This window comes from Passer domesticus, chromosome 6 (assembly GCF_036417665.1).
Source record: "Passer domesticus isolate bPasDom1 chromosome 6, bPasDom1.hap1, whole genome shotgun sequence".
NCBI classification, from domain to species: Eukaryota; Metazoa; Chordata; class Aves; order Passeriformes; family Passeridae; genus Passer; species Passer domesticus.
Window position 1 is genome coordinate 14,532,397 of NC_087479.1, and position 24,390 is coordinate 14,556,786.

Below are 24,390 nucleotides of genomic sequence, written 5' to 3' on the forward strand. Positions count from 1 at the left end.
CTATAGGCTCTATAAATTTCTCTTTTCAACTGTATAAACCTCTGCTCACTTCTCTCAGCACAAGTACTTAGAGAGCGTGACCAGATAGTGAAAGCCATAAATTCTATGAATTTTGCAATATTTTGTGAGATGCCTCAGTGTTCCTTTCATTGGCTTTTTCTTTTTTTAACTATAAATAGAGCCTTCTTTCTGCAACCAGTCTCCAAAGGTCACCTTACAATGTTTTGCTATTTCCCATATTAAGCAGCAATGCTTTTCAGCTGACATTCCAACTTCAAGTCATGCATGTGAGCATGATGTGAGCTTGCTTCAGACCTCAGTGAGAGGGCTGCAAACAAGACTGCTGTATAATTGCCGAGGAAAATAACATCCATTGTCAAAAGGGGCACTTAATCAAACAAAATTTAGCTGCATGAATACAAGTTTCTCCAAATATTTGGTTCATGCTAAAAATATAGCACATTTATTAAAAATATATATTTATAAACATTGGTATGAACAGACACAGATGTTAAGCAAATGAGAAAGGAAAAATAACCATGTATTATATTTCTCCCAACATTTTATCAGGTTTAGGCAGACCTTGCTCAACAGAATTGTTTTTTTCATGATTGCACCATATGTTCATTCTAAATAAAAAGCTTGTCAGATTCAATGTAAGTAAAAGCAAAAACCAAGAGAAAAAACCATTTGACCTAACAGACACGTGATCTGTGCTATGAAGCTATCTTTGAGTTCAATCTTTGCGGGTATACAACATACATTTCTAATTATATATAGTTTACAGTTTCTTTCTTTTTTTTTTTTTCTCCCTTTCTTTTCTCTTCCTTTTTTTTTTTTTTAATTGTGTTAAAACAACATATCCCTGGTGGATTTCTTCAAAGCTACAACTTACATAACTGCAGTCATTCTCCCCCAAACTGAAAACCAAACCAAAAGGGAGAGGGCAGGAGAGAAGAGTTAAGCTTATTACTGTGAAAAAGTCTTGTTAAATTAATTGTGCTTCAGTCTTCGCTGCCTTCAGGCAGTGCTTTTATGATGTGTTAATATAATACAGAGTCAATTCTGATTAAAGAACTTGTCAATAGTCAGCAATGTTTGTTGTCACTCTTAATGGCCGTTTTATCTGGTCTATTTGCATGCCTTCTAGTTTACAACGTTGTATAAATATACACAAAAATGATCACAATGAGGTTCAGAATTGTCCCAATAATTCCAAGCATGGCCAAGATGGTTTCTTCTTTGCTTTCCTTTTCTTGACTGCCTTTATCTTCTTCATTTCCACTTGTGATTACCATCTTGGTGGCCAGTTTCTTTATCCTCCCCTTCAGAATAACCTAGATTTAGGAACAAAAACATCAAAATGGATTATTAATCAGAGTATAGAAACTCATAATAATAGTAGACCAAATAACACATTTTATTAAGAATTCACTTGAAAAGAATTAGTATTTCTACTACCCGTTCAGTAAATAATTAAAATTATAGTTCAGTTATTCTGTGGTTTACCTATAACCCTCTGCTTATGTGCCAGCAATCACTCCTAGCACACACAGCAGCTGCTATAACATTATGAGACTGATCAGGAATGTACCATGAGGTGTGACTCCTCCAGCATCAGTGGGGACTTTGCCTGCACTGGGACCACAGGAGATCATCTTGCCATGCAGTGGAGACCCCATATTTACACTTCAGTTCCAAGAAGTAAGTGAGGGAAATAAAACTGGGAAGACCTTGCTTCTTTTTTTACTAGGAAAAAATTAGAGAAAGGCATTTTGTCTCCCGATGAGAAGGAAGACAGCAGTGACTTCTTAATAAATAATTCAAAATAAAAGCAAAACCAAAATAACATCCATCTTGGCTTTTATTTTCCTCGTTCTTAATGTATGATGAAAAGTTACTTGCAGTGCAGTGAGCTGAAATGTATCGATCTGCCTGCAGGGAGAATACAGCCATTTCCCAAGCAACAGCCCCAGCCTAAAAAAAGAAGTTTCCTCAAATGTGGGATGAGCCCTGACTCCCAGCACAGCTGAAGCCACAAACAAAGAAGCTTCCTTAGTCTTCCCACTATCTGATTGTTCAAATTAGAAATGGATAAATTCTTATCTGTGTTTATCTAACACTGCAAATTTTAATCACATGGGCAAACCAGAGTGTCCCAGAAAACTGAAAAAGGTTGGCTGGTCTCCCAGTGCCAACTGATCTGCCAAGATCTGGGTTCAGGCAAAGCCCTGCTGCTGTCTTCCAAGCTACAAACCATATCCCATCGTATCTCTGCAGCAGGAAACAGTGGTAGGATGTAGAAAAAAAATTATTCACCAACAGCTCTTGCCTAAAAGAGGGATTTGATGTGGTCCTTTAGTGGACTCTCATTCCTTCCTCCACTAACTCACAGAGCAAAACCAGGCAGTGCATACATTCAGGGGGGTGAGGACTCCACAAAAACTGCCCACCACTTTGTGGGCACCTGCCCTCCAGCAGGAATCATCAGAGGGGAGTCCTGACCTGCAGCACCTCTGAGCTGCTCCTGCACTGCACAGCCCCAGAGCAGCATCCAGAGCACTGACAGGATGGAAAGGACTGGGAGAGGTAAGGAAATCCTGCAATGGAGAGACTGAGAGGAAGAACTGAGGATCCAGACAAAACAACCTGTATTTTTGTCACATCTGCAAGTTGTTCATATATAGGACAGAGAGTAACTGCTGGCAATTTCCTAGAAGTGATTGATTCCCAGCAGGTACAAGGGATTATTGGCAAGTAGGGCAGAAGTCGGGCTCTGCAGAGACCTTTGTACGTACACTTGCATTAGCATTTACGTGTTTTGTCTTGTTGTAGCCAGTGAATCAGAGGAAAAAATAAGAAGGGCATCAGAAACCTGAAAGTTTCCCCACAGCAGACAGCAGCTGGGGGCACCAAGGAGAAGGGCATCAACCATCAGAGCATCAAACATCAGAGCATGATCACCCAGAAGGTCTTTGGATAACCTGCCCCAGGAAAGCAAAACTTCACAGGCACCAGGATCCTCACAGGGATATGGCTTCAGCCCTCAGAAACTGTGTTCCCAGAGTTCCTTCAGCCACAGTCATCTCCAACTCTTCCTTCAGGATCTACCTGTTCCAGCAGCAGAAGGGTTTTGTCATATTCACCCCAGCTGGTGTCCAGAGGAGGGTTTGGTTGCACCTGGTGTATGTCCTTCCTATCTTGCTAATTGCCACTGAGCAGTCAGTGGTATCTTAACAAGCAACTTGTCTCTGGTAAGCCACAGGAGAGTTCCTACCAAAGCCATTTACACTAACGTCACAACCTAAGTGCATCCTCTCCATGTGGCAAACCCACATCCCAGGCTGTGACATGCAGCCACTACTTCACCCACAGAGCCATGAGTCATTTGGATATTCTGTTCTTTTTTCCCTTTCAGTAACTGGAAGGTTTTCCCTCTGGCCAACTGTTTGCATTTCACTGTTTATTTGAGAAATAAAATAGGATTACAAATAAAGTCTGATAAAATCTCAGGCCTAGAATGGAAGGAGTTGAGAGGAGAGTGAAGTTCTTTCTGGCTGGTTCCCACAATAGCTGAACACTCTTGATTCAGCATACTGGTTCCCACAGAAATATGATCATACCCAAGCATCTTGTGGGTCAAGCCTTTCTGGCTTGAAAAAAGCCAGAGAAGGTACAATTTGACTCTGCATCCCGTGCTTTGGGCAGTTTCCCATTCACACCAAAAAACCCACAGAGAGTGGAGCAGAGCCCCAGCTCAAGGGGCAGCTTGGCTCTGCAGCCTCTGGCACTCTTAACTTTGGAACAGTGACCCTGCACCACATGCACTAGGAAATCCTGACTCCAGGATTAATGTGAACAGAGGCAGCATGGGGGCTCAGACAGCATCTGATCTCCTCTTATTAGCATTCTCATTCTTTTGCTAATAAACTGTGCAGCACGAAGTCAATATCAAATTCTCTCCTGCAGAACGCTAGATCCTAAAATTAACATTAATCTAAAAAGTAGCTAAATAATTCACAAACGAAGGAGACATATCAAAGGCTATTAGATATAATGACAAAGCCTCTGGCTTAGCAAATCCTTGAGTTGTGAATTTTTTGTAAGCTAAGAAATTATTTTGGGGATGTAACACCACATCTTTGCCTTATTATTAAAGTCTCTCCCAGGCACCATTAATGGCTAATGAGAAATGCAGAGGTCCTTGGGCTGCACGATCTCTGATCTGAGGCTGTACAATCACATTTTTCCTCTTTGCAAGTTGTACTTATTAGCAAGGAGATAGTGGGTGGTTTCAGTTCAGGTGACATGAGTCAGACTGTCAGGTTATTTCTGTCCAACTAAGAGGCCTTAAAGAGGGAGAAGTCCTTAGTGTGATGCAATGAAATGTGCACAGAGAAGCTGGTGGCTGGAACATGATGAATGCTCCATCAGGGGGGATCAAGGGGGCATCAGCAGCTGAGAGTTTACAGAGGGGCAGATGCACAGTGTGATTTGTTGGAGGTTGTCTCTATGTGCCTATGTGCTGTATTTGGATCACACTATGGTGCAGCCTGGGACTGCATTAACTGCATCTTTTTTGGATGAAACTACACCCAAAAAGAGTGCTTTCAGCCCATGGCAGTAGAGATCCAGACAAAAGCTGGTGTGAAGTAAAACACCCAGAAAACACATAGTGTGGACACTGGCAGCACAGGTTTCCCTGGAGGGATTGCCCCAGAGGGTCTGCACTGCTCTCCATTTTATACATTGTCTAAGCTACAAGAGGCAGCACACAATGGCTTGGTCTTAAGAGGAGTTTAACATTCAAACAGGACATGACTGGGACCAAACACAATTATATTAGTACTTTGCCAAATATAGCACTGTTGAAATCAAGGTAAGCGTTGACTTTGTACAATGAGGAGACCAGAATGAAAATTACTTCTCCATATGTAAGGAATGACCTTGGGAGAAGAGCAGCACTCTCCTAATGGCAGACTCAAGCCTTTAACCTTCACTCAGGTTTCATTCTCAGAGCAGCATTTTTGCTGGCTGAGGTTTGTGGGTGTTTTTTGATACTGGGGAAATACTTGCCATCAGTTTTAGTATAATTACCCAAATTAAGAAAATAGAAAAGTCATCTAGCTTTCTGGATACTTTTCTCAGTCTTGATTATTCTCTTCTAGAAATGGATTTAATTTATTTGACATTATTTAATATTTTTATGATTCTTATGACACATTTTCCCTTTTATATTTTTCTGGTGGTACTTCAGGCTTGACAGAAACATTCTTTTTTCTTACCCAGAACCACGGCTAGAACTGCTCAGATAGGAGGGCTAGAGAACACTAAATTTGCCATTTCTTTTAATAACTATCCTTCTTATTTAATTACTACCTCATTAGGAAAGTACTTTCCTGCCACATCAAAATTAATGTCTTTCCTGCTTCATTTTGTAAGATTCATCATTAACCCAACATCAGCCTTTGTACAGATATGTATTCCAAAAAGCTATCCATTAAAAGATAAATATTCTGTGTATTCTGTAGTGCACATGGGAGACAAGGACAGTTCAGTGGTTAGAACACTCCTTGAACTATTCATCTCCTTGCACTTTTTCTGAATTTATTCCTTACATCTATAGGAAATCCACTCATTCTCTCTCTGCCTCAGTTTTTCATCTGTGGGATTCTTTGAAGAATGGGTTATTCAGCCTGCAGCAGAAAATGGTCCATAACAAAAGAGGGGCCTCACAAATATTTCGTTTCCTCTCTTTTGGAATGAAATAGTCGTTCCAAAAGAGGAACACACTAATGTGAAAAGTTTTATGTCCAGCTGTGCTATGAAATACAGGCACTGACATCTCCCCAAATCTGGGGAACATTCTGCACATCACTGCCATTGAAAACAATCCAATGAACCAGGAAAAACATTTCTAGCAAAAGATCTTTTTGCATCTCTTCACTGAGCATGACTGATCTAAAGGTGACGGCTTGATGGCAGGGCTTTGGAAAAGGCAGTAGCAAGTGCATGTTTGAGAATTTACTGCAGTATGTTTGTCACATCAAAGGTACAAAGCACATCCCTCACAAAGCACCTGCCCTGACATATCTGACAGTTTTTGAATATGCTGGCACCTTGACTTGATCTTGAAAAAGTTTTGTAATATTAAATCATTTCTCCTCTAAGTCATTATTTATGAGCTCCCCCAAAGAGGCTGCAAGTGGAGGGCTCAGCCAGCAGAATCTGAGCTCCTGGGAACTCAGAGAAGGGGAGGATCACCCAGGCTCTCCTGGAGGCCCTCAGTGCTCCTCTTGATCAGCCCCGTGCTGTCATGTATTATCTGGCACCCTGAAAAACAAGAATGGAAACTTCTGAAAACCTCCCAGGGTCAGATGCTCAGCTGGTACAAAGCAGTCTTCCTCCCCCAGCTCAGCTCAGCCACCTCCATTTACATCAGCTGAGAATGTGGCTCCTTGTTTTCAATCTACCTTGAATATCAGTGAGCACAAATTTTGTATTCTTAATCCATAATCACAGACAATCACCAGCCAAATTGTTTTGATATTTAAACTTGTTTACAGTCCCCAGGCTATTAGTTGTGATGACACATTAAGAGATAAGAGAGCTTTAATTTTCTGAGGATAGTTCCACCCTCTGGGGATAAGAAACACGCAGCGGAAACTTGTTTTGATTAGCAAACTGAAGAGGGCACAGAAATCATACACAGCAGAGTGTGAGTGCAGATGCTGCTGGAGCTGACACCTTCCCTTATCTCACAAACAAGTGCTCGAATTACCAAGCAGGGAGGAGAGGCTCCTCGAGGATTTAACCTCACTTGAACATCACAGCCAAATGCAGTTTTGTTCCTTTCCTCCTAGTAAGAACTTAAAACCTCGTTTTCCTCCAAGGGCAAACTTGGGAACTTGGGTGCTTGGCTTAAATCCTGGACAGCCCCCAAGCGAGATGCTGAGCAGGGCATTACGTGCTGCTGCTTGTGATGTACGGAAGGAAGGCACGCTTGGCACACACATTTGTGCTTGTTTGCTGTTCTTTTTGTAGGGATTACATTGTCACATTCTCACTTCTGTGACGACTTTGTATCTGCACTTGATCCTTGTGCTGTTTTTGCTGGACAGTCCTGTCCTAAACTCCAGTAACACAGTGTGCTGTCAGCTATCAGTCAAGATCCTGCTCAGAGAAGCACTGGTAGGTGCAGGGAACCACATTTGCTTTTCTTTATAGACTTGGATTTCAGGGAACTGAAAGATACCAAGTAAATGCTAGATGAGGCCAAGAGAAGCTCTGGGGTTATAAGGAGCTTGACTAAAAGCTCATCCAGGCACAGCAGCGCGCACAGGTACTGCAGAGTATATATGAATAACAGAGGAATCAAAATGGAATGAGCAGAAATTAATAAACAGTAGAAGTCAGTATACCCAAGAGAAGCAAAGACCTGCCATAAGAGAAGGGAGAGGGAAAATGAGGAAAGGTGCCCATGGGGAGGTCTTTCATTAGAGAAAAAAAGATCAGAAGGAACAGGAATGTGAGCCAGGTTCAATAACACTCCCCAGCAGTGAGCAGAGAGAGCAGTGCCTAAAGCGAAGGGATGTCTCAGAGGAGAGGACACAAGCACTTATGTAGTCCTCAAGCAGGAAAATAAACCCACATCAGACTGCTGCTATGCTGCAGGTTTTACTCAGTGGGAAATACTTGCTATTTATAGCACTACAGGATATTTCCAAAGGTCTCAGCAATGTGAGACCCCCTCTAGAATAAAGGGAAGCACTCAGCAGCAAAGAGGTTACTCTGAGAGGGCAGAATTTAAATAAGTAATGTATTATAGGGCTCATCCTGCTCTTCACCTTGGGTCTGATCCAGTTTGTTCTGGCAGCAGTTTTTGTCCCCCAGGCAGCTTAGAACTCAGAGGAGCAAAAGGACTTGCAGCCAGTTTTACAGTTCTTCCTTCTCCTTGTTTATGTCTCTGGGACTACTCACAGCTGTGATATACGCAGGATACCTAAGCTCTATTGTAAAGAAATCAAATATTTTCCATACAAATATCCTTATCTTAGAAACAAAGCTGTAATCCACAGCAGAATAATGATCCTCAAGCACCAGGCTGTTAGTACTGTGCAGGCAGTGCCACCCCCAGACCCACTGACAGCCTTTGGTTCCTCCACCTACAGCAAGGCTTCCCACATCAGGATTCCTAAGGCTTCACAAGACCCAGTTTCCTGGATTGTGGAAGAAACAAACCTGACCAAAGGGAGAGCAAATTACCCTTTAACCCACAGTCCTTTTCCTTTTGGTATGAGATTCACTATGAAGAATGAATTGTTACAGATCAAAATTAACAGTCTATATAAAACACAACTGGAGGAAGCATTTATGATTAAAAGTCCAAATTTAACAAGTCCAGAGGTTACCAATTTTCCGGTACAACCTGAAGAGTGGTGAAAATTCAGTGTGCTTCTGTTTGGTTTAGACTGGCCTATTTTGTGTTCACCACCCATCTTCCTGATACACAGCACTTTGCTTGGTGCTCAGTGCTAATGCTCAGGAGCAGAAGCATTTGACTCTCAGTGGTACTGTAGCACACACTTGCCATTTTCCTCCTTTTAAATACTCATTATTTCTTTTCAGACCTTTAGATTTCCACAGTAACACTTGTGCAAGTATTGTTCAGTTTTATTAGAAAAAGTCAGATGGTCCAAATTTTGCTTCTATTTGTTGCTCACATAGAGGAAAATTAAATCCTGGCTTGTTGGAAGTTAGTGACAATACTCTCTCACATTTGCTGAAATCAGAGTTCATGGGCTGCCTTTCACATTAAAAGGCAACAAGAAAGCCTTTAAGCTCAATAAATGGAAAAATTGGTTGAATAAATTAAAAGCAAGGAACAACTTTATCCCAGGAGTAGTCAGTAGTTAAATTAGTGCATGGATGCAGCTATTTTTAGTAGCATCTTATTCTTTGACTTTGGTCCCCAATATTGTTTTCTTTCTGTTTTGGTATTTTGCAGCCTTCAGTGAACTTGTCACTACAGTGTCCTCTAGCAATGGTGTCAAAAGATAATTAAGGGACTTCTAAAAAAGTATCCACTTATTATTTGAATTTGTTTTTCACTCCTCATTAGGCAATTTGGGACAAAATGAGTAATTGGCTTTTATTCTTCAGGCCACCTAGAATGTTGTAAGTCTATTACCATATCTCTGTAGCCATCTTTTTTCAAGACTGACAAATCCCAGTCTGTCTGGTGGTATCCTTGTACAGAGGCTATTCCATGCTTTTGGTTATTTTTCTTGCCTTTCTGTCTGGCTTAGCTGTTAATATGAAGGAGTTTTAAGCAGCAGATGGCAAAACCTTTCTGGGCTTCAGGTATTAATGTCCAGCCTGTGAGCTGAAGCTGTACTGTGCTTACTCCAAAGATTTTGTCATTTACACATATCAAGGTTGGCAGAAAGGACACTTTTCATTCAAAGATGAAAAGAAAAAGAAATAAAAAGAAAAAAGAAAAAAGAAAAAAGAAAAAAAGAAAAAATAAAACAAGAAAAAAAGAAACTAACAATTCTCCCTACCACACACCAGAAATTATGATAAAGATTTGAAGTTTGAAGCCAGAGCTCTCTCTTCCAGTCTTTTGCCCATCTTTCCTGAGGTTAAAAAAAGCAGAGCAATAAAAGTCTATCATGAGCACATTTCAATGCTGAAAAATTCAGATATAAAAAATAAATAAACAAACCAACAAATAAATCTGTAGAACTCCTCAAATTTGCAAATTTTTTCCCCAGATAAATGTGTAGTATTAGCTGAGAAAGCTTTGTGAAAGAATGAGATGCTAAAGTATCACTATAATTTCACTATTTTTCTATTTCAAGGGCATCTCCAGGCTTGTCTTTTAGGAGCAAAAATACATTGGAGCCCTGTACAAGGAAAAAATGCAATATCCAAGTCTCAGAGAAAGACAGGTCTCCGTTATCTGCCAGAAGGCACATAACCTCTGTCATAAGCAATTTGAAGATCTGCCCTCACCACTGCATGTTGGAATGGAAACTGAGCTGCTTCAAAGACATTTAAGAAATATTAAGAGAAGGAAAAGTGACATAAATTTATATTAATTTGTTGCTATATAATATCTCCAAGTTCAGCCAAGGCCAGAAGATAATTTGGCCTGTAATGGATCAAGCTACCTTTAACTCAGATGTGACCCCCTCCTTACAAAACGAATGTGCACCAGAAGAGCATTCAGGAGCCTGAGGGATATAGAAGCAGAGTTTCTCTAGGAAAGATCTTTTAGTGTGTAGGTAAAACAACAATCTATAAAGCCTAAAATCTCCACTGTTACTTCCATCTATATCTTTCTTCCAAAATTAATTATTAATTATGGGTACTTTGAGGGACACTGCAAATAAATCTAACCAACTACACTTTCTGATTTAGGAGAATTATGTTCAGGGGTTTTTTTTTGTTTTGGTTTTTTTTTTTTTTTTTTTTTTTTGTTTTTTTTTTGTTTTGTTTTTTTTTAATATAATTTTAAAATTATAACTGTTTGGTTTGAAATTATACTTACCAGCCATTTGCCTCAGGAAAAATATATATTTTTAAAAAGTCACCTAATTTTGCTGTTTATAGGAATGATACTTGTAAACTAATTTTTTAATCCATATAAAAACCTGACAACTGTTTCTGTGAAATACTCAAATATCTTCACTTTGAAGCAAGGACTGTATTTTCAATTTTACTGTAACTGAGATGGTATGATATAAGTGCTGAAGAAGGTCTTGTGTGTCTGAAAAGATGTTTATTTTTAAGTGATGGGTTTTGTAAAGGAAATTACTTATCTTGTAATTTCTTTTCCCGTTTAATTACTCTCCTAGCCCAGTGCATCCTTGCAGCACTCCAGTAGGTTGAAATGACATTGACAGTTTTCCATAAGAAAATCTGAACAGCAGAAGGTTTTCATTTTGCTTTTAAAAATAAATTCTTTGGGGTTTTTGTCATTAATTTACAAAGTCCACCCAAAAATGCCACAATTAAAGGTGATCCAGAAAGAATTCAGTCTCCATCTGTTCATGCATTATCAGGTAGGCTTTAGAAAGCACTGAATTACAGCTTCAGTCAGAGCACCACACATTTCCCATAGAGGAGGAGAAAAATAAAGCTTTTTCTTGTAGAATGTTTCAATTTATTTTTTTTGTGTCAGAATTCAGAGGTGTCAGGAGAATCTGAGAAGAATCTGAGAAGCAGTGTTTTGTCTGAAAGTCTGAGACGCTGCTCTGAGGAATGGGACAAGCTGCTCACACAGTGCTTTTCAAACCTGTTCCCCTGGTCTGTGTTTCTGGGGGTTGGACTACCTGAAAGTGGCAACTACTGGCCAGCAGTGTAGGGTGAGGTAATAGAAGCTGCAGGATGTGATGCCAGGTCCTCTGAAAAATTCATATTAGACACCCAGTTATGGATACTTGTAATCTTGCTCTTTTTTAGCCCTAGGTTATCAGCTGTACCAAGGAGCAATGATACTCAGAATTGCTATTAAGATGCTATAAATGGAAATTAGTCAGTGTTTGCACGTGGCAAGGACCCGCACGGTGGAACACCCTGGAATGCCCCAGTGGGAAATAATTTAGCCTTCACAGCAGAGTCTGAACTGTGCCTGGAAAAGAAAATCAAGTATTGAACTCACAAACTGAGTTATTTATTATGGGCACCAAGTGAGACTCGAATCCTGTGCAAAAATAGTCTGTGACTGATGCACCTGTGCAAGGTGGCAAATTAATGGAGTAGAGACAATTGTGCTTACAGCATTTCTTAGCTTCAAGTGCTGAGCTGTGCAACCTTGATAATGTTCTTTTCACATACTGTTTTGTATGTAATTATTACCTGTATCAGTCCAAATTTAAAAACAGAGCACTTCCCTATTGAATGCCTCTTTTAGGATGCATTTGCAGCTGAGTTTTAAAGGTTTCAATACCCTGCAACTCACACTGAAGGCTATTGGCACTGTCATAGCCACACCATCCAAACTCTGAAAATGTTAAAGCTGCTTTCAAAGCCTTGGGATGAGCACTCCAAAATGGAGGCAGCCAAAAATCCCTTGCCACTTGTAAATTATTAGATGTAATAAGATAAAATAGCAGATAATTTGAGGAAGAAGCTGGTTTCTAAACCAAAGTTGTCAAAGTAGGGTAACACTCCAGGCAACCAACTCCCACACCTTTTATCATCATCATTAGTCATTTATATTGCAGCAGCATGCAGCAACCCCTGCTGACGTCTGGGCTCAAAACCAGACACAGATAGTGAGAATGATACCTAGCCCAATCAGCTTCCAAAATTACAACAGTATGAAGTATAAGAAAGGGAGGGAGGAAGAACAGAAGGTTGAAGTGGGTTGCTGAAGGTCGATTTGCACAAACCTGGCACAGCTGGGAGAGTCAGGGCCTTGATCCATGGGAGCAGCTGCCCCTCTGGCTCATGCTCTGAGTGAGCATGGCATGGAAAAGAGATGGTGGCATGAGTTGTGCGGTCCCCTGCTCCCGGGAAAACAAGCTGGTTGTGCCAGGAGTAACACATTTGGGAAAATACAAGGGCAAGGTGACACATCTCTCCTTCAGATCTTGTGGTAGAGCTCTGTGGCAGAGCAGGGAACTGGGATTTGGGAGGGAAAAGGTCATAATTAACCCAAAAAAATGCTCTGGCAAGGCCATTGGGACAGGCAGTGAATAAAATAGCATGGGAAGAGCTGGTTTTCCTAATCCCTGTGCACTGGTGCATTGCTATAGCAGTGTTTGCTGTTGGGTGTTGTGGGTATCACAGGCTGAGGTTGGAAGGGACCTCTGCAGGTCACCTGGTCCAACCCCCTGGTCAGGCAGGATCACCTACAGCCAGTTGGCCAGGACCATGTCCAGAGAGTTTTTCAATATCAAAGATGGACTCTCCACAACCTCTCTGCGCAACCTGTTCCCCTGCTTGGTCACCCTCATGGTCATGTGCTTCCTCAGGTTTCCATGGGGTAGCAAAAGATTTCACCTTGCCTACGGAGCACAGCATCTTGGATTCAGTTCTTTTTTTCTTATCGCTTGCTCTTATTCTCTTTAAAAAGATACAATTTATGTGGCCACAGATCTGGAGAGATTATTTGCATATGTCTCCCAACTGTACAGAATGCCTAACAACCCAAATCTCTGTCTGCAGTGGGCACTGTAGTATATAAGGGACATATTTGATAGCTAATGTAATGCAACGTACACATCATGTTGCCTCAAGGTCATGGTAAATTGTATCTGTTTATATGATGCATCTTGACATACTCTAATGTAGTGCTAGTAATTCAAAACAGTGACCATATAAAATGTGAGTAAGACCAAGAACATAGCCACAAATTTCACTGACTTTTTGTATTAGAGAATTCACTAGCGTATTGGTGATTCTTCACAAAGATTTCAAGAAAAGAATGTATATTTTGCCACATTTTTCTTCAATGGACACCAAGTCATACTCCGTTCACAAATCCTTGAGTAAAATTACTGCCAAAAAGAAATCTAATCGGGATTTAAGACTCCAGAACAGAGAGCCAAGTTTAATCCTGTATTTTTTTTAAACATGTAATGGATTCATAAAAAATATTGCTTGCAATAAAGAGGCTGCTAACAATAAATAAAATATTCATAGTATCTGAATTATGCAAAACTGGTCATTGGAAATGATTGTGTGTAGGTCCCAGAAGCCTTATAACACATAGGGAGAGCACTGAGTCCCACTGAACGGGTGTGATAAGTAAATAAATAGCAACTTTCCTGGAAACAGTAGATTGGATAATGTTTCTTTAAACTTTGTTTTCAAAACATAGTGTTTATGTGTTATGCATTGTTGCCCAAGATGTTCTGCATGTTCACACAGATGTGGGTTTTATTCTAGCTTCTGTCATACCATGCATATAGGATTGATGTTTTCTCCATTAGGACACTTTGCTCACATTTGTGAAGTATCCATTTGGCTTTACCTGTATTTTTAAAGTCAGGTGATCCTCTAGGGATATTTTGATCCATTTCTTTCCCTTTCATGCTCTAAGGTGGCATCAAGGAGTGCTGGGATGAGCTGATTTGGAGAACTGACCATAATAGTGGAATAAAAGTCTTATGGTCACAGACCATCTAAAACCCATGGGAAATGGCAGCCCTGTTCTTCAGCTCTGGTGAGAAAAAGGACTTTCCTCAGGAAACAAAGCTGGGAAGTGAACACTAATAATAGCAGAGATATTCAGATGTTTTCAGTTCATGACATTTGAAGAAATTCTAACAAATAGAAAAAAATCTAAGATTTAAAAACCCAACCACTTCGGCCAAACTTCTCCAAAGGCTGTTTGAAGGCTGAACTGAATATTAATTCAGGTTAACCTGAAAATGCTGATCAAAATAATTCGTAGTCTAAGAGAATGGTTGGATTTTCTTCACCATGTAGGAAAGAAATGGAAGGCTTCTTGATGGACAAAAGTCAGTGCTGCTCCAAAGCTGGACAGAGAAATGGCACCTTCTAAGGAATACTCACATACACTGGTAAACATAATTAACCCATTCCAGGATACCATAGCATTTCCAGATATTATGATTTTAAGACCTATCTGTAATGTTGATTAATCAGGCAGTCATACTGATGAATGTTAGACGTGAAAGAAAAAAGACTACATGACTGAAAAATTGAATGTGCAAAGTGCTTTAAAAATACAGTGTCACTCTACCACCCATTCAGAAAACCTGAGCCAGAGGAAGATGAAAAATTTTATCTAAATTCATGAAGCTGCCCACTGTTCCAGAGAACCAAACCCTTTTTCTTGGTTTCCAGATCAGCACCCTGTTTTTTGGACCACATTCTGTCTCTGCACCCTGTGGTTTAAACTGATGCAGCTCATCTTCAGTTTATGCTGGTTGAAGAATTGCAGCATAAGCTTTTTAAGAAGTCACTTTGCAGCACCAACAATTTAATTCAGCTTAACAGAAACATAGAAATAGAAACAGTAAAATGTCTTTTGACCTTTGCTGTTGGCTACAATCAAACCCATGCAACAAAAAGAGCAGAGAGGAAATGTTGGACATACACTCAAGATGAAAAAAAAAATGTTTGGGCATGTAACACAGTACACTGCAGAAAACATTCAAGAACAATCCATTGTGCTGAGAATATTTTTTCTATAAGGCTGAAAGGTTCAGTGTCATCTTAGATTATGCACTGTACAAGTGTCAGCCATAGAAAAAGGCCCACCCATAGGCCCTACACTCTTGGGCAGAAGGTCACTAAACACTAGCAATTGATCTGTGACTCTAGAGACTCCAAGGAGGGGCACAAAAAGACACCAAATTAAATATGCAGGTTTCTTTTTGTTAATATACTAACTACTTTGCTAAAGATTATTAATAAAGCCTTAATAATGACATTGTCTTGTCAATCCAGTGTTAATTAATACCAATGCTGAATGAAAATAAATTAACACAACTCATAAAAACAAACAAAATTCCTCTCTATTTCCTCCTGACATAAAAAACAACCTACCAAAGATTTATCTGTTTGAAGTAATTTTTCTCCAAAGAATTCCCAATTGGTTAATTGCTTTCACACAAACCTGTCTAGCTTAAGAACTTAAACTAAGACCTACTTTGCTTGTCCTGTCAGTCCAGCCAAACTTCACTGACACAGTTGGCATATCCAACCCTTGTGCTCCTCACCAGGATTTTGTATCACTCTCTAAACCACTCTCTTTTAAGCTGACACCAGAAGGCATGTTGTGCATGCCATGGGTCCAAAGGGAGACAGTTCTTTTCACCCAGTGACTTTTCTGTTGAGTCTGGCATGGGCATTGCCTCAGCCAGACCACAGACCTGGCTCTGCATCTCCGTTAGCCTTTCTGAGATTTGAACTCTCCTTCTCATTTCCTTAGAACTCCAGATGTCAAGCACACAGAAATCACACAGAAACTCAGCATAGTGACTGCTGACTGAAGTGCCGCCAGCCCTGGAGTGAAGCACAGGCAGTTACAAACCACACAGCCATGCCAAATGGTCCAGAGGAGAGGAAGGGGTGAAGATTTTTTCTGAAGAGAAAGAATATGGCAAATTTATACTGGGAAATATCTTATTCCATGAATCAAGAGACGCAACTCTTCTTTGCCAAAAACTGGGAAGCCTAAAAGCTCATAACTTTACATTAATGCAGCAATTATATTAGCTTTCCTGTACTTTAAAGACCTGATACAAAAGTTTAATGTTTCTGGCTTTGCTTTTTAAATAGAGCATGAGAGTTACACTAGACAAACTCCAATTTAAAATCTCAGCGGGGCTGACAGCAGTATTGAAGAAGAAAGCTTTTCACAGTACCAGCTTGTGGACTGATTTTAATAATGGACATTTCATTTCCATAGATCCAATATTTATACTCTTGTTGTTATTTTAAAACCTGCCTGGGGACACATAAATCTGCCTGTATCATAATTACACTTACCTACATTTCATGCCTGTAATCAAACTAGGACCTATGGCAGAAGCCATAGGAATATTGGGCAATCTATTCTGCATGGATAAGACAGACTCCAGGTAATTTTCCAAAAGGATAATCTATTTTATGGATAATAAATTAACTTTGTCAATTTTTTTGGAAGGAGATTTTTTTTTTCTTATTTCTGAAAGTAAACATTCAAAGGACTCCTGAGTCTTTTTCCTTGAGTTCATGTGTCTCTTTCTTTCAGTTGCTCCCCAATTCTGGTTCCTTTCTCCAGCCCTTGCTTTTCTGGAGCTTGCAGCACTGTTTGGCAGGGGTGGAAAGGAAGACAGATGCAGGCTGGTTGAGTCCTTCCAAGAGAAAGCTTAGGGTCATACAGCTCATAGCTACACTGAAACCCCCAAAAATAATCCAAGAATCAGGCTTTTAATGGAAACTACTGGCAGTGTTTTACTTTTAGTACTGCTGCTTCTTGAACTACAAATGTCAGAAGCATATCTGTAGTGATGCACTGCTGCAGGCTGGCTTTGGGAAACCCTTCATAAAAATCTGTCAGTGAGGCTGGGTAAGTTCCCTCCTCTATGAAGTCATCCATTCTGGTCACAGCTACACTCTGCAGTGTCCCTGGGGCTAAAGTAAACATTACTGAGGAGAAAATGTGCATGACTTACAAATCCACAGCACTTAACCACATGCAGATATTTGCTAATATTTAAGAACAGAAGAGCTTTCTCATGGTAATTCTGTACTGCACGTACACCATGCTTAGCCAACACGTGCCACCTTCTGTACACTGCACAACCAGTTAAGAACAAACTCTTCTACATTGCACTTGCAATTACAGTTTTGGTGGATGCTGTTGCCTGTCGCAGGAAGGATGTTTGAGTGACCAGAGCACCAAGTGGGGACTGAGGAGTCAGGGCCTCTGGGGTTCTAAGGGTGCCTTCATGAACACAGGGACACCCTTTGCAGTTGGGAAGGTGGTCAGCATGAACAATTCTGGCTCTGAGAAACTGTGTCTTTGCCCTCCCTTCATATTAGCGCTCTCTCCCCAGTCATATGCTGCTGAGACAATGCTGTGCAGAGCTACTAAACATTTAATTAAAGAACATGATTGCCATCTTGTCAAAGCAGTGTATGGGCTGCCTCTTCCTCACTGTTGCCAGGTGGTAATTGCCAAGAAGGAAAACAGGGATTTACAAAAATGACTGTGCTATATAGATGGCACATTGCTCTTTCTTGAATGCCATAATCCCTCTGTTAGCACAAATCTCTGCTGTCTTCCTTCTGTTTTCTCATTCCTGACTTATTGTAAATGCTAAATTTGATTATTTTTTCTTGTGTCATTTTGCTGTCAAAACTGTAAACACTAGAATATCACTAGGCATCACATCAAAGGAAGATGATTGGTCTTCATTGTTTTTTTAACATTTTACCTTTTTTTTAACAGCACAGTAAACAAGATATTTGAAATTTCCTAAACAAGGCTCATAAATTCATTCTGTTCCAACTTTTCCAGCTTGCAGTCATTTATAATTGACATCAGCTAATTCTCTGCTACAGTGACAGGACTGCTGCACACACAGCTGTGCCCGAGGTAGCTGCCACCTAGCCAGGTGAGAACAGAAGTCTCCTAGAAAATAAAAGGCCTGGACCCCCTTGAGGAATAGCTACGTGAAACCACAGCCACAGTCCTGCTACCCCCTTGAGGTGCACTCTGAAGCCCAAGCCCTACCACCTCTCCCCTGCCTGCTGCTTAATCCAGCTAGATCAATGCCAGCTGGGTATATTTATGCACATTGCTTAGTGCAAGTGTAAACAAAGACCTAAAATGGAGTTGTGCTATCATTTTACAAGGAGAAAGAAGAAATCAGTTCCTTTCATTATCAATTATTCTCATGGAGTTTTGCAGCTGACAAACAGGCTGCTTGAGAGAAACAAAACAAGAGGTGTGTTAAATCATGGAGATACCCAGCTGTGGAGCAGCAATTCACATACCAGTGGAGATGTGTGTGCAAAGGCATTGTGCAGAAACACAGAGATATGCCCTGAACATTTGCTGAAGCCCCAAGTATGTGGCAGATAAATATCTGAAAGAGGAAAGGAATGGAAAGTTCCAGATAAAGAAACAAAGTGCAAAGCCAAGGTAGATTTGTATTTTCTACCACAGCAACTTGCACCAGTGGTGAAGATGAAACAAGTTAGTGATTTGATCCAGCTGTGGAAGAAACCAGTGGCACAATTCTCACTGACCATCAGGTACTGGATTAGGTTTTGAAATCAAAAGTTGCCCAGATGAGCAACAGTGGGAGAAAAAAAATATACTTTTTAGTAACCTGGTCACCCAAATTGCTAGAGTATGTATAGACTCTACAGCCCTGTGTTAGTCCCTGAAAATGAGCCAACTAGTAAGTTATCACTTCCAGTAACCTGAAAGAAGACCATGCAACCATGAAGATTCACAGAAACTCCCATTCTTTTGTCAATCCTAATCTTGTTTAGTAACAGCTTATAATGAGAACAGCCCCTGCATCATGCTGCAGCATGGCTTTCTAGCTTAGGTAGTCAAGGAAAAGTACAGTTAGACCCAGAGACATCTGTAAAGATCATCTTCTGCAAGTGATCCTCTCCACAAAAGGCTTTAAAGAAAATGAAAGTATTAATCATTAATACCAAAAATCAACATAAAGTTCCACATGTAATTCTAATAACTGGGACCAAGTATGTAGTCAAGCAGACAGTGAAATTTGGTACTATCTTTTTGGCATTCTGTGTGCTTGCAGCATTAGTTATGGGAATTGCATTCACTTAGAATTTAATTCTCTAGAAGAGGCTGTTTCGCTTATCATTTCTTTAATATCTACCCCTGTCAGACCCTGATCTCAATAACTGATATTAGCTGCAATCTATGTGATAAGCACAAAACAAAAAGGTTCCCAAATTTCAAGCACACCTTCTTCTTGGTAGGATTCACATTCTCAGGTGAGCTTTTGCTGAGCCTTGCGGCTGTTCTGAGCTCCTGCAGGTAGGTGCAGGAGGGCTAAATCCTGCCAGTGGCTCACAAAAGCAGCTTCTGCTGCTGCTTCCTGCCCACAGCCAAGGACAGCTCTGAGCTCTGCTTGGCTCACTGCTTTCCACTGTCCTTCAGGACCTGGACTGCACATGTACTGTAACAGATCCAAGAGGTGTTCTTTGAGCCCATGGTCCTGTGCGAGCATGAATCAATGTCTGTATTGAATTCTAGGTTATGTGAAAAGCACCAGCTTTGCATACTTGTGCTTTATCACCCAATCAGTAGGCTAGCAGCAGTAAGTCCAAATCCTGAGAGGGTTAAGCCAGTCAAACTACATCAGCGAACACAGTCTGAAAGAGTAGGCTTTGTTTGGCATGTATCTTAAGCTGTCAGGAAGAGCAGCCAGTGAGCAATGCAGTACTTGACCTGTCAGCATGATACAGATCATTTACATAGCTTTTTACAAACATTAACAGATTAATCCTCACCTTGGGACACACAAGCAAGGTTCAGTAGTCCTGACAAACAGATCTGGAAGCTGTCTCCCACAGTGATGGTAACCTGATTTCCAGGAGGATCAGCATCTTTACATCTTGTAAAATCAAAGAGGATGGGACTTTATACCTCCAGACCAAGAGAAAAAGAAGTGTGAAGCAGATAGCAGCTTTGGCCCAACCTCTTGTGTTTGTGGGAACTGGGGCTGTGGGACTTTCTTAAGTGCTCTATCCTGGCTCCTGTTCAATTCACAGCAGCTGTGACAATCACAAGTAGGATGGCAGCTCTCACCCCAGCACTGAGGACACGGACGTGTTCATGTGCAAAGTACTGTGTTTCACACCCAAAGCCTAAAGCAAAGCAAGCAGCTGAAGTGGAAGAGTCCTACCTGGTTGTGATTTCCCTACCCAAACAGCTACCCAAAGCATCTCAGCTCATTTCAATGGGATCGTTTTATAACAGAGTAGTAGTCATCATATGAGTGAAAACTGAATTCTGAGCACAGAGCTTGGGCTTTGCATTGAGGAGCAGGGAGGGTCTGTGATGGATATGGCCCACAAGATCATACTGACAGAGCACATAGAGACAAAGTAGCACATAGCCATGGCCCATGAGGCCATGCTGGCTGGCTTTTTAATTGCATGAGAGATGTGATTTGTGCACACATCATTTATGCAGCTGAGGAATCTGGTCTTAGCAGTATTACTGAGGGCTGGGGGCTGTCTGTAAGCCACAGGGGACTGGGAGATCAGGTCCCTGGTGAGATCCCACAGGTGTGACCCCTCACAGGAGAGACATGTGGAAGGGATGAGACTGAAGGGATGAGAATCCTGGTTTATATCCACGTGCAATGCATGGATGTACCCAGATGCACTGTCGTGGGGTTTAACTATGTATGTCCACATGGACTGGAATAAACACAAAAAACAACAAGGCAAGATGAATCTGTACAAACATCTGCTAGAGACATGTGGGCAAGGAGGAGAGGATGCCAGATTCTTTAGATATACAGTAATTCATGTGCTGTAACTTGGCAAAAATTTTTAACTGATTTTAACTGAAGGTCTCTGTTTTATGAAGGAAATTGCTTATTGATCCTGTCTGTTTGCATCGTATTCACACTGTGCTATTCACATGCTTGACCTGGAGGGATTCAGAAAGGCTGTTTCTCTCTTCACACGCAACTTGACTTCTGCAGGGAGATGCTGCACCTCCATGTGAGGTGCTGTATGTTGGAAGAGTTTGTGAGGTAAGGAACTTGAGTGTTCCTGACAGTAAAGCCAGATGAGAGGTCAGAAATGGATTTGGAGATAGATTCAGCAAAACCATTGTAGGATTCTCTCTGTACCATTACACATTGCTTATGGTCATTTTGGGTTTTTTTTAGTGATGCTTTTGATCTATCTCCCCTTTTGAAACATTAGATGTGATTTGTGGTTTTTTACTAGCTTACTAAAATTCAGTGAGGAATGGAGCAGATACTCAGGACCCTTCAGCACTAAACATCCATTGCATGGTTTTCAGGGTGGGGCCATCAACTAACCTGAAAGACAACAGTGATCCCTTAAAATTCCTTTTGAAAGCACACGAAGAGAGGCAGAATTTGTGGCATAACAATTAGGAACAGAAGTAATAGACCAGCCCTTCCTCAATCCCCTCTGAAGTGCTCATGTACTAAAACCATGCAATGAGGTACATCACGTTACTCAGTCAGGGTGGCCCCAGTGAAATGAGACATTAAAACATGCTGGCATTAGGTAATGTCAAAGATGCAAAGGTTACCACCTTTATGCTGAGCCAACAACACCTCAGAATGGCACCAGAGGAGCAGGTACAGTGTAGATTGCCATACATTTCCACAGCAGTGTTTTCAGAACTCATCCAGCTGTGCCAGGCTTCAGAGCATTTTGGTGCAACTTTCCATTTGCTATGGAATGAGGTCACAGGACCCCAAACCAAATGGGTATGACATGACTGAAAATCTTCCTTATAGAAAGGTTTGTTCTCTAGATTTCATTAATACATACAGAGGACAAGTACTGTGTTCAGCAGCACAGAAACAATACTATCCTAAGGCCCATTGTGGTCATCATTAAGAGCCACTTTCAAGAATTCTTTAAAAGCCTTTCTGAAATCCTACTTCCTCTGCAAAGTATTTTGTAGTGCTTCTGTATTCAGTGAAAAGTTACACTTACTGTGAACACCTGAACACAAAACCTTTTACCCAATGTTTTTTTAAATCCAAAGTAAAGAAAGGAATTTCAACACACAGGTCTTAGACAGCCTTGTCATGAGATTTACCATTCAAAAAGTTACATGGTTTTGTTTTCAAATATTAGGATTGTCTTAAAGGAAAATTTCTGGTATTCTTAACACAGTTCAGTAAAAGTGCACTTTGCAGACAGTATTGAGAAGTTTTGGGATGTGTCCCAATAAAGTCCTAATTTTTCTCATCAAATCTATCACTGTTTCACATGGAGGAGAAAGTGTTGCTTTTCAGTATCTAAAGACATATGCATAAAATGCAAAATCACAAATTTTCAGAATTCAGAAGTTAAAAATATGGATTGCATTAATATCCTCTGAGGCTCTTACAATGAATGAAATTAATTATTTATTTTCCATTATTTATGTTGATGGACTTCAGTTGCTCTCCAATATTTCTCAGCCAAATAAAAACCACTTTGCCTGTCAAATGTCAGTAATTACCCAACTACAATAATTAGATTTACTTTCCTGACTCCTAATGTTGTGGAAAATAAACAAATATTACAAACCCCATGGTCAGATCCTCAAAAGTATTTGAATACCTTACTGCCTCTGGCTTAAAAAATAAATGTGATATGTTAAGTTCTTAAGCACTTGCATGTGCTTGAACTTAAATACCTTTATGTACTCTAATATCCTAGGTTCCATGGCAAAATTTGCCAGCTTAGCTAGAAAAGACTTTCAGAACTTCTTTTATGATATTTACAGGTAACATTAAGTCTAGTTTAGTATGGAAGGCTGAGGTAGGCTGAAGATGACCCCCTGCACCATCACTGTGGATGAAATTAGAGTGCAGGTGATCCTCCTGGCTGCTGAGCTGTGTGCACTGGAGAACATTATTTTGAAGCGAGTTATGTAATTCCTTACTACTGTGGAGTACATATTGACAAAAGCATTCCTTTCCAACATTTTTCCATTATAAACCTGTAAAAAGTTTATGTCAGAAAAAAATAAAAGATTATACTTGGTGCAGTAAGGTCCATTTTACATTCTCTTCTTAAGATTTTGCAGGAATAAAACCAAAGTGAGATGAGATTTCCAGTAAAGTACTGTTTTTAATCAGACTTTCATATTCTTCTACATTAATATGTCACTTGGTAATTGGGCAAGTCTTGTACTTGTCAGCATCCAGAGGCATTTAACACCTGGAGCTGCACAAATAGACTGATGTGAAGCAGATTTCTGGGATATTCTTCTGCAGAACTCATTCCAAAACTCTGGCATATTTGCAAAAAGCTATTTTTCCTTCTTGACATGTAGAAAATTTTTCTGAGTTTGTATTAAGATGACAAGTCAGATTATTTCTCCCCCAACTTTAGATATAATTTTAGCAACTGAGTTCTTTCCATGCAAACCATCTTTTCATTTCTCATAAAGAGGATACAAAACTGAAAGATTACCTTGGACAGAGGAGGCATACCAGGGTTAATAATAATAATAATAATAATAATAATCACTCTTAGGTATCATATTCTCTCTTTCACATCTTTTTCCCACAAGTGCTGGATTAATAATGACCTGTGTGGATTCTAGACATCCACAGTCTTTTTAACTGGATTTTTTTTCTGTGTTGAAATTTGATTAATTTATCAAAAACCTTCAAAACCATTGCATAGCCCCACAGCTGTCCCTGTCCCTAAACCTGACAGCATAAACAGGTACACATGTACATCCCCCAGAACCTGTATGGCAGGTTTAGGATATCTATATTTAGTAACTTTCTGTTTAATATAGGATCCACTTCCCCTGTGTAGCAAAGCAATTACATAATTAATGGTTACATTCAAACAGAATGGCTCAGGAGAGAAAAAAGAATTTTTAGGACAACTGTGTCAGACTGGAAAGGAAGTATGCATCAGTAATTCCCTTTCACATTTGATACTTCAGCTAATATTAACTTAAAAGTCCAAATATAAGCCATTAAGCAAAGAAATGAACAAAATGAAGACCAACCTTGCAGGGACAGTGATGAACTGAGAATAAGGACATTTGGGTTCAATTCCGAACTCTTCCCTTGCCAGTATAGCTTTGGGCAGTTTCTTTGTTGCTCCCTTCCTTATCTATTTAATAAGGATATTAATACTAGATTAATTCTACTTTTCCTGCATGCCTTTTGAAGGCCTCTTGAAGGCTTTTGTAGT

General features: G+C 40.2%; 1 protein-coding gene across 3 annotated transcripts in view; it reads right to left on the reverse strand.

Moving 5' to 3' along the window:
- Positions 1 to 435: 435 nt before the first annotated feature.
- The window catches only part of TUNAR (TCL1 upstream neural differentiation-associated RNA), a 157,502-nt gene continuing 133,547 nt past the window's right edge, over positions 436 to 24,390 (reverse strand). For all 3 annotated transcript variants that reach the window (XM_064423473.1, XM_064423471.1, XM_064423472.1), the window contains one exon: positions 436 to 1,337. In XM_064423473.1, the coding sequence (XP_064279543.1) occupies positions 1,152 to 1,298 (147 nt within the window). In that variant the 5' untranslated portion in view covers positions 1,299 to 1,337 and the 3' untranslated portion in view covers positions 436 to 1,151. The remainder of the gene's footprint in view (positions 1,338 to 24,390) is intronic.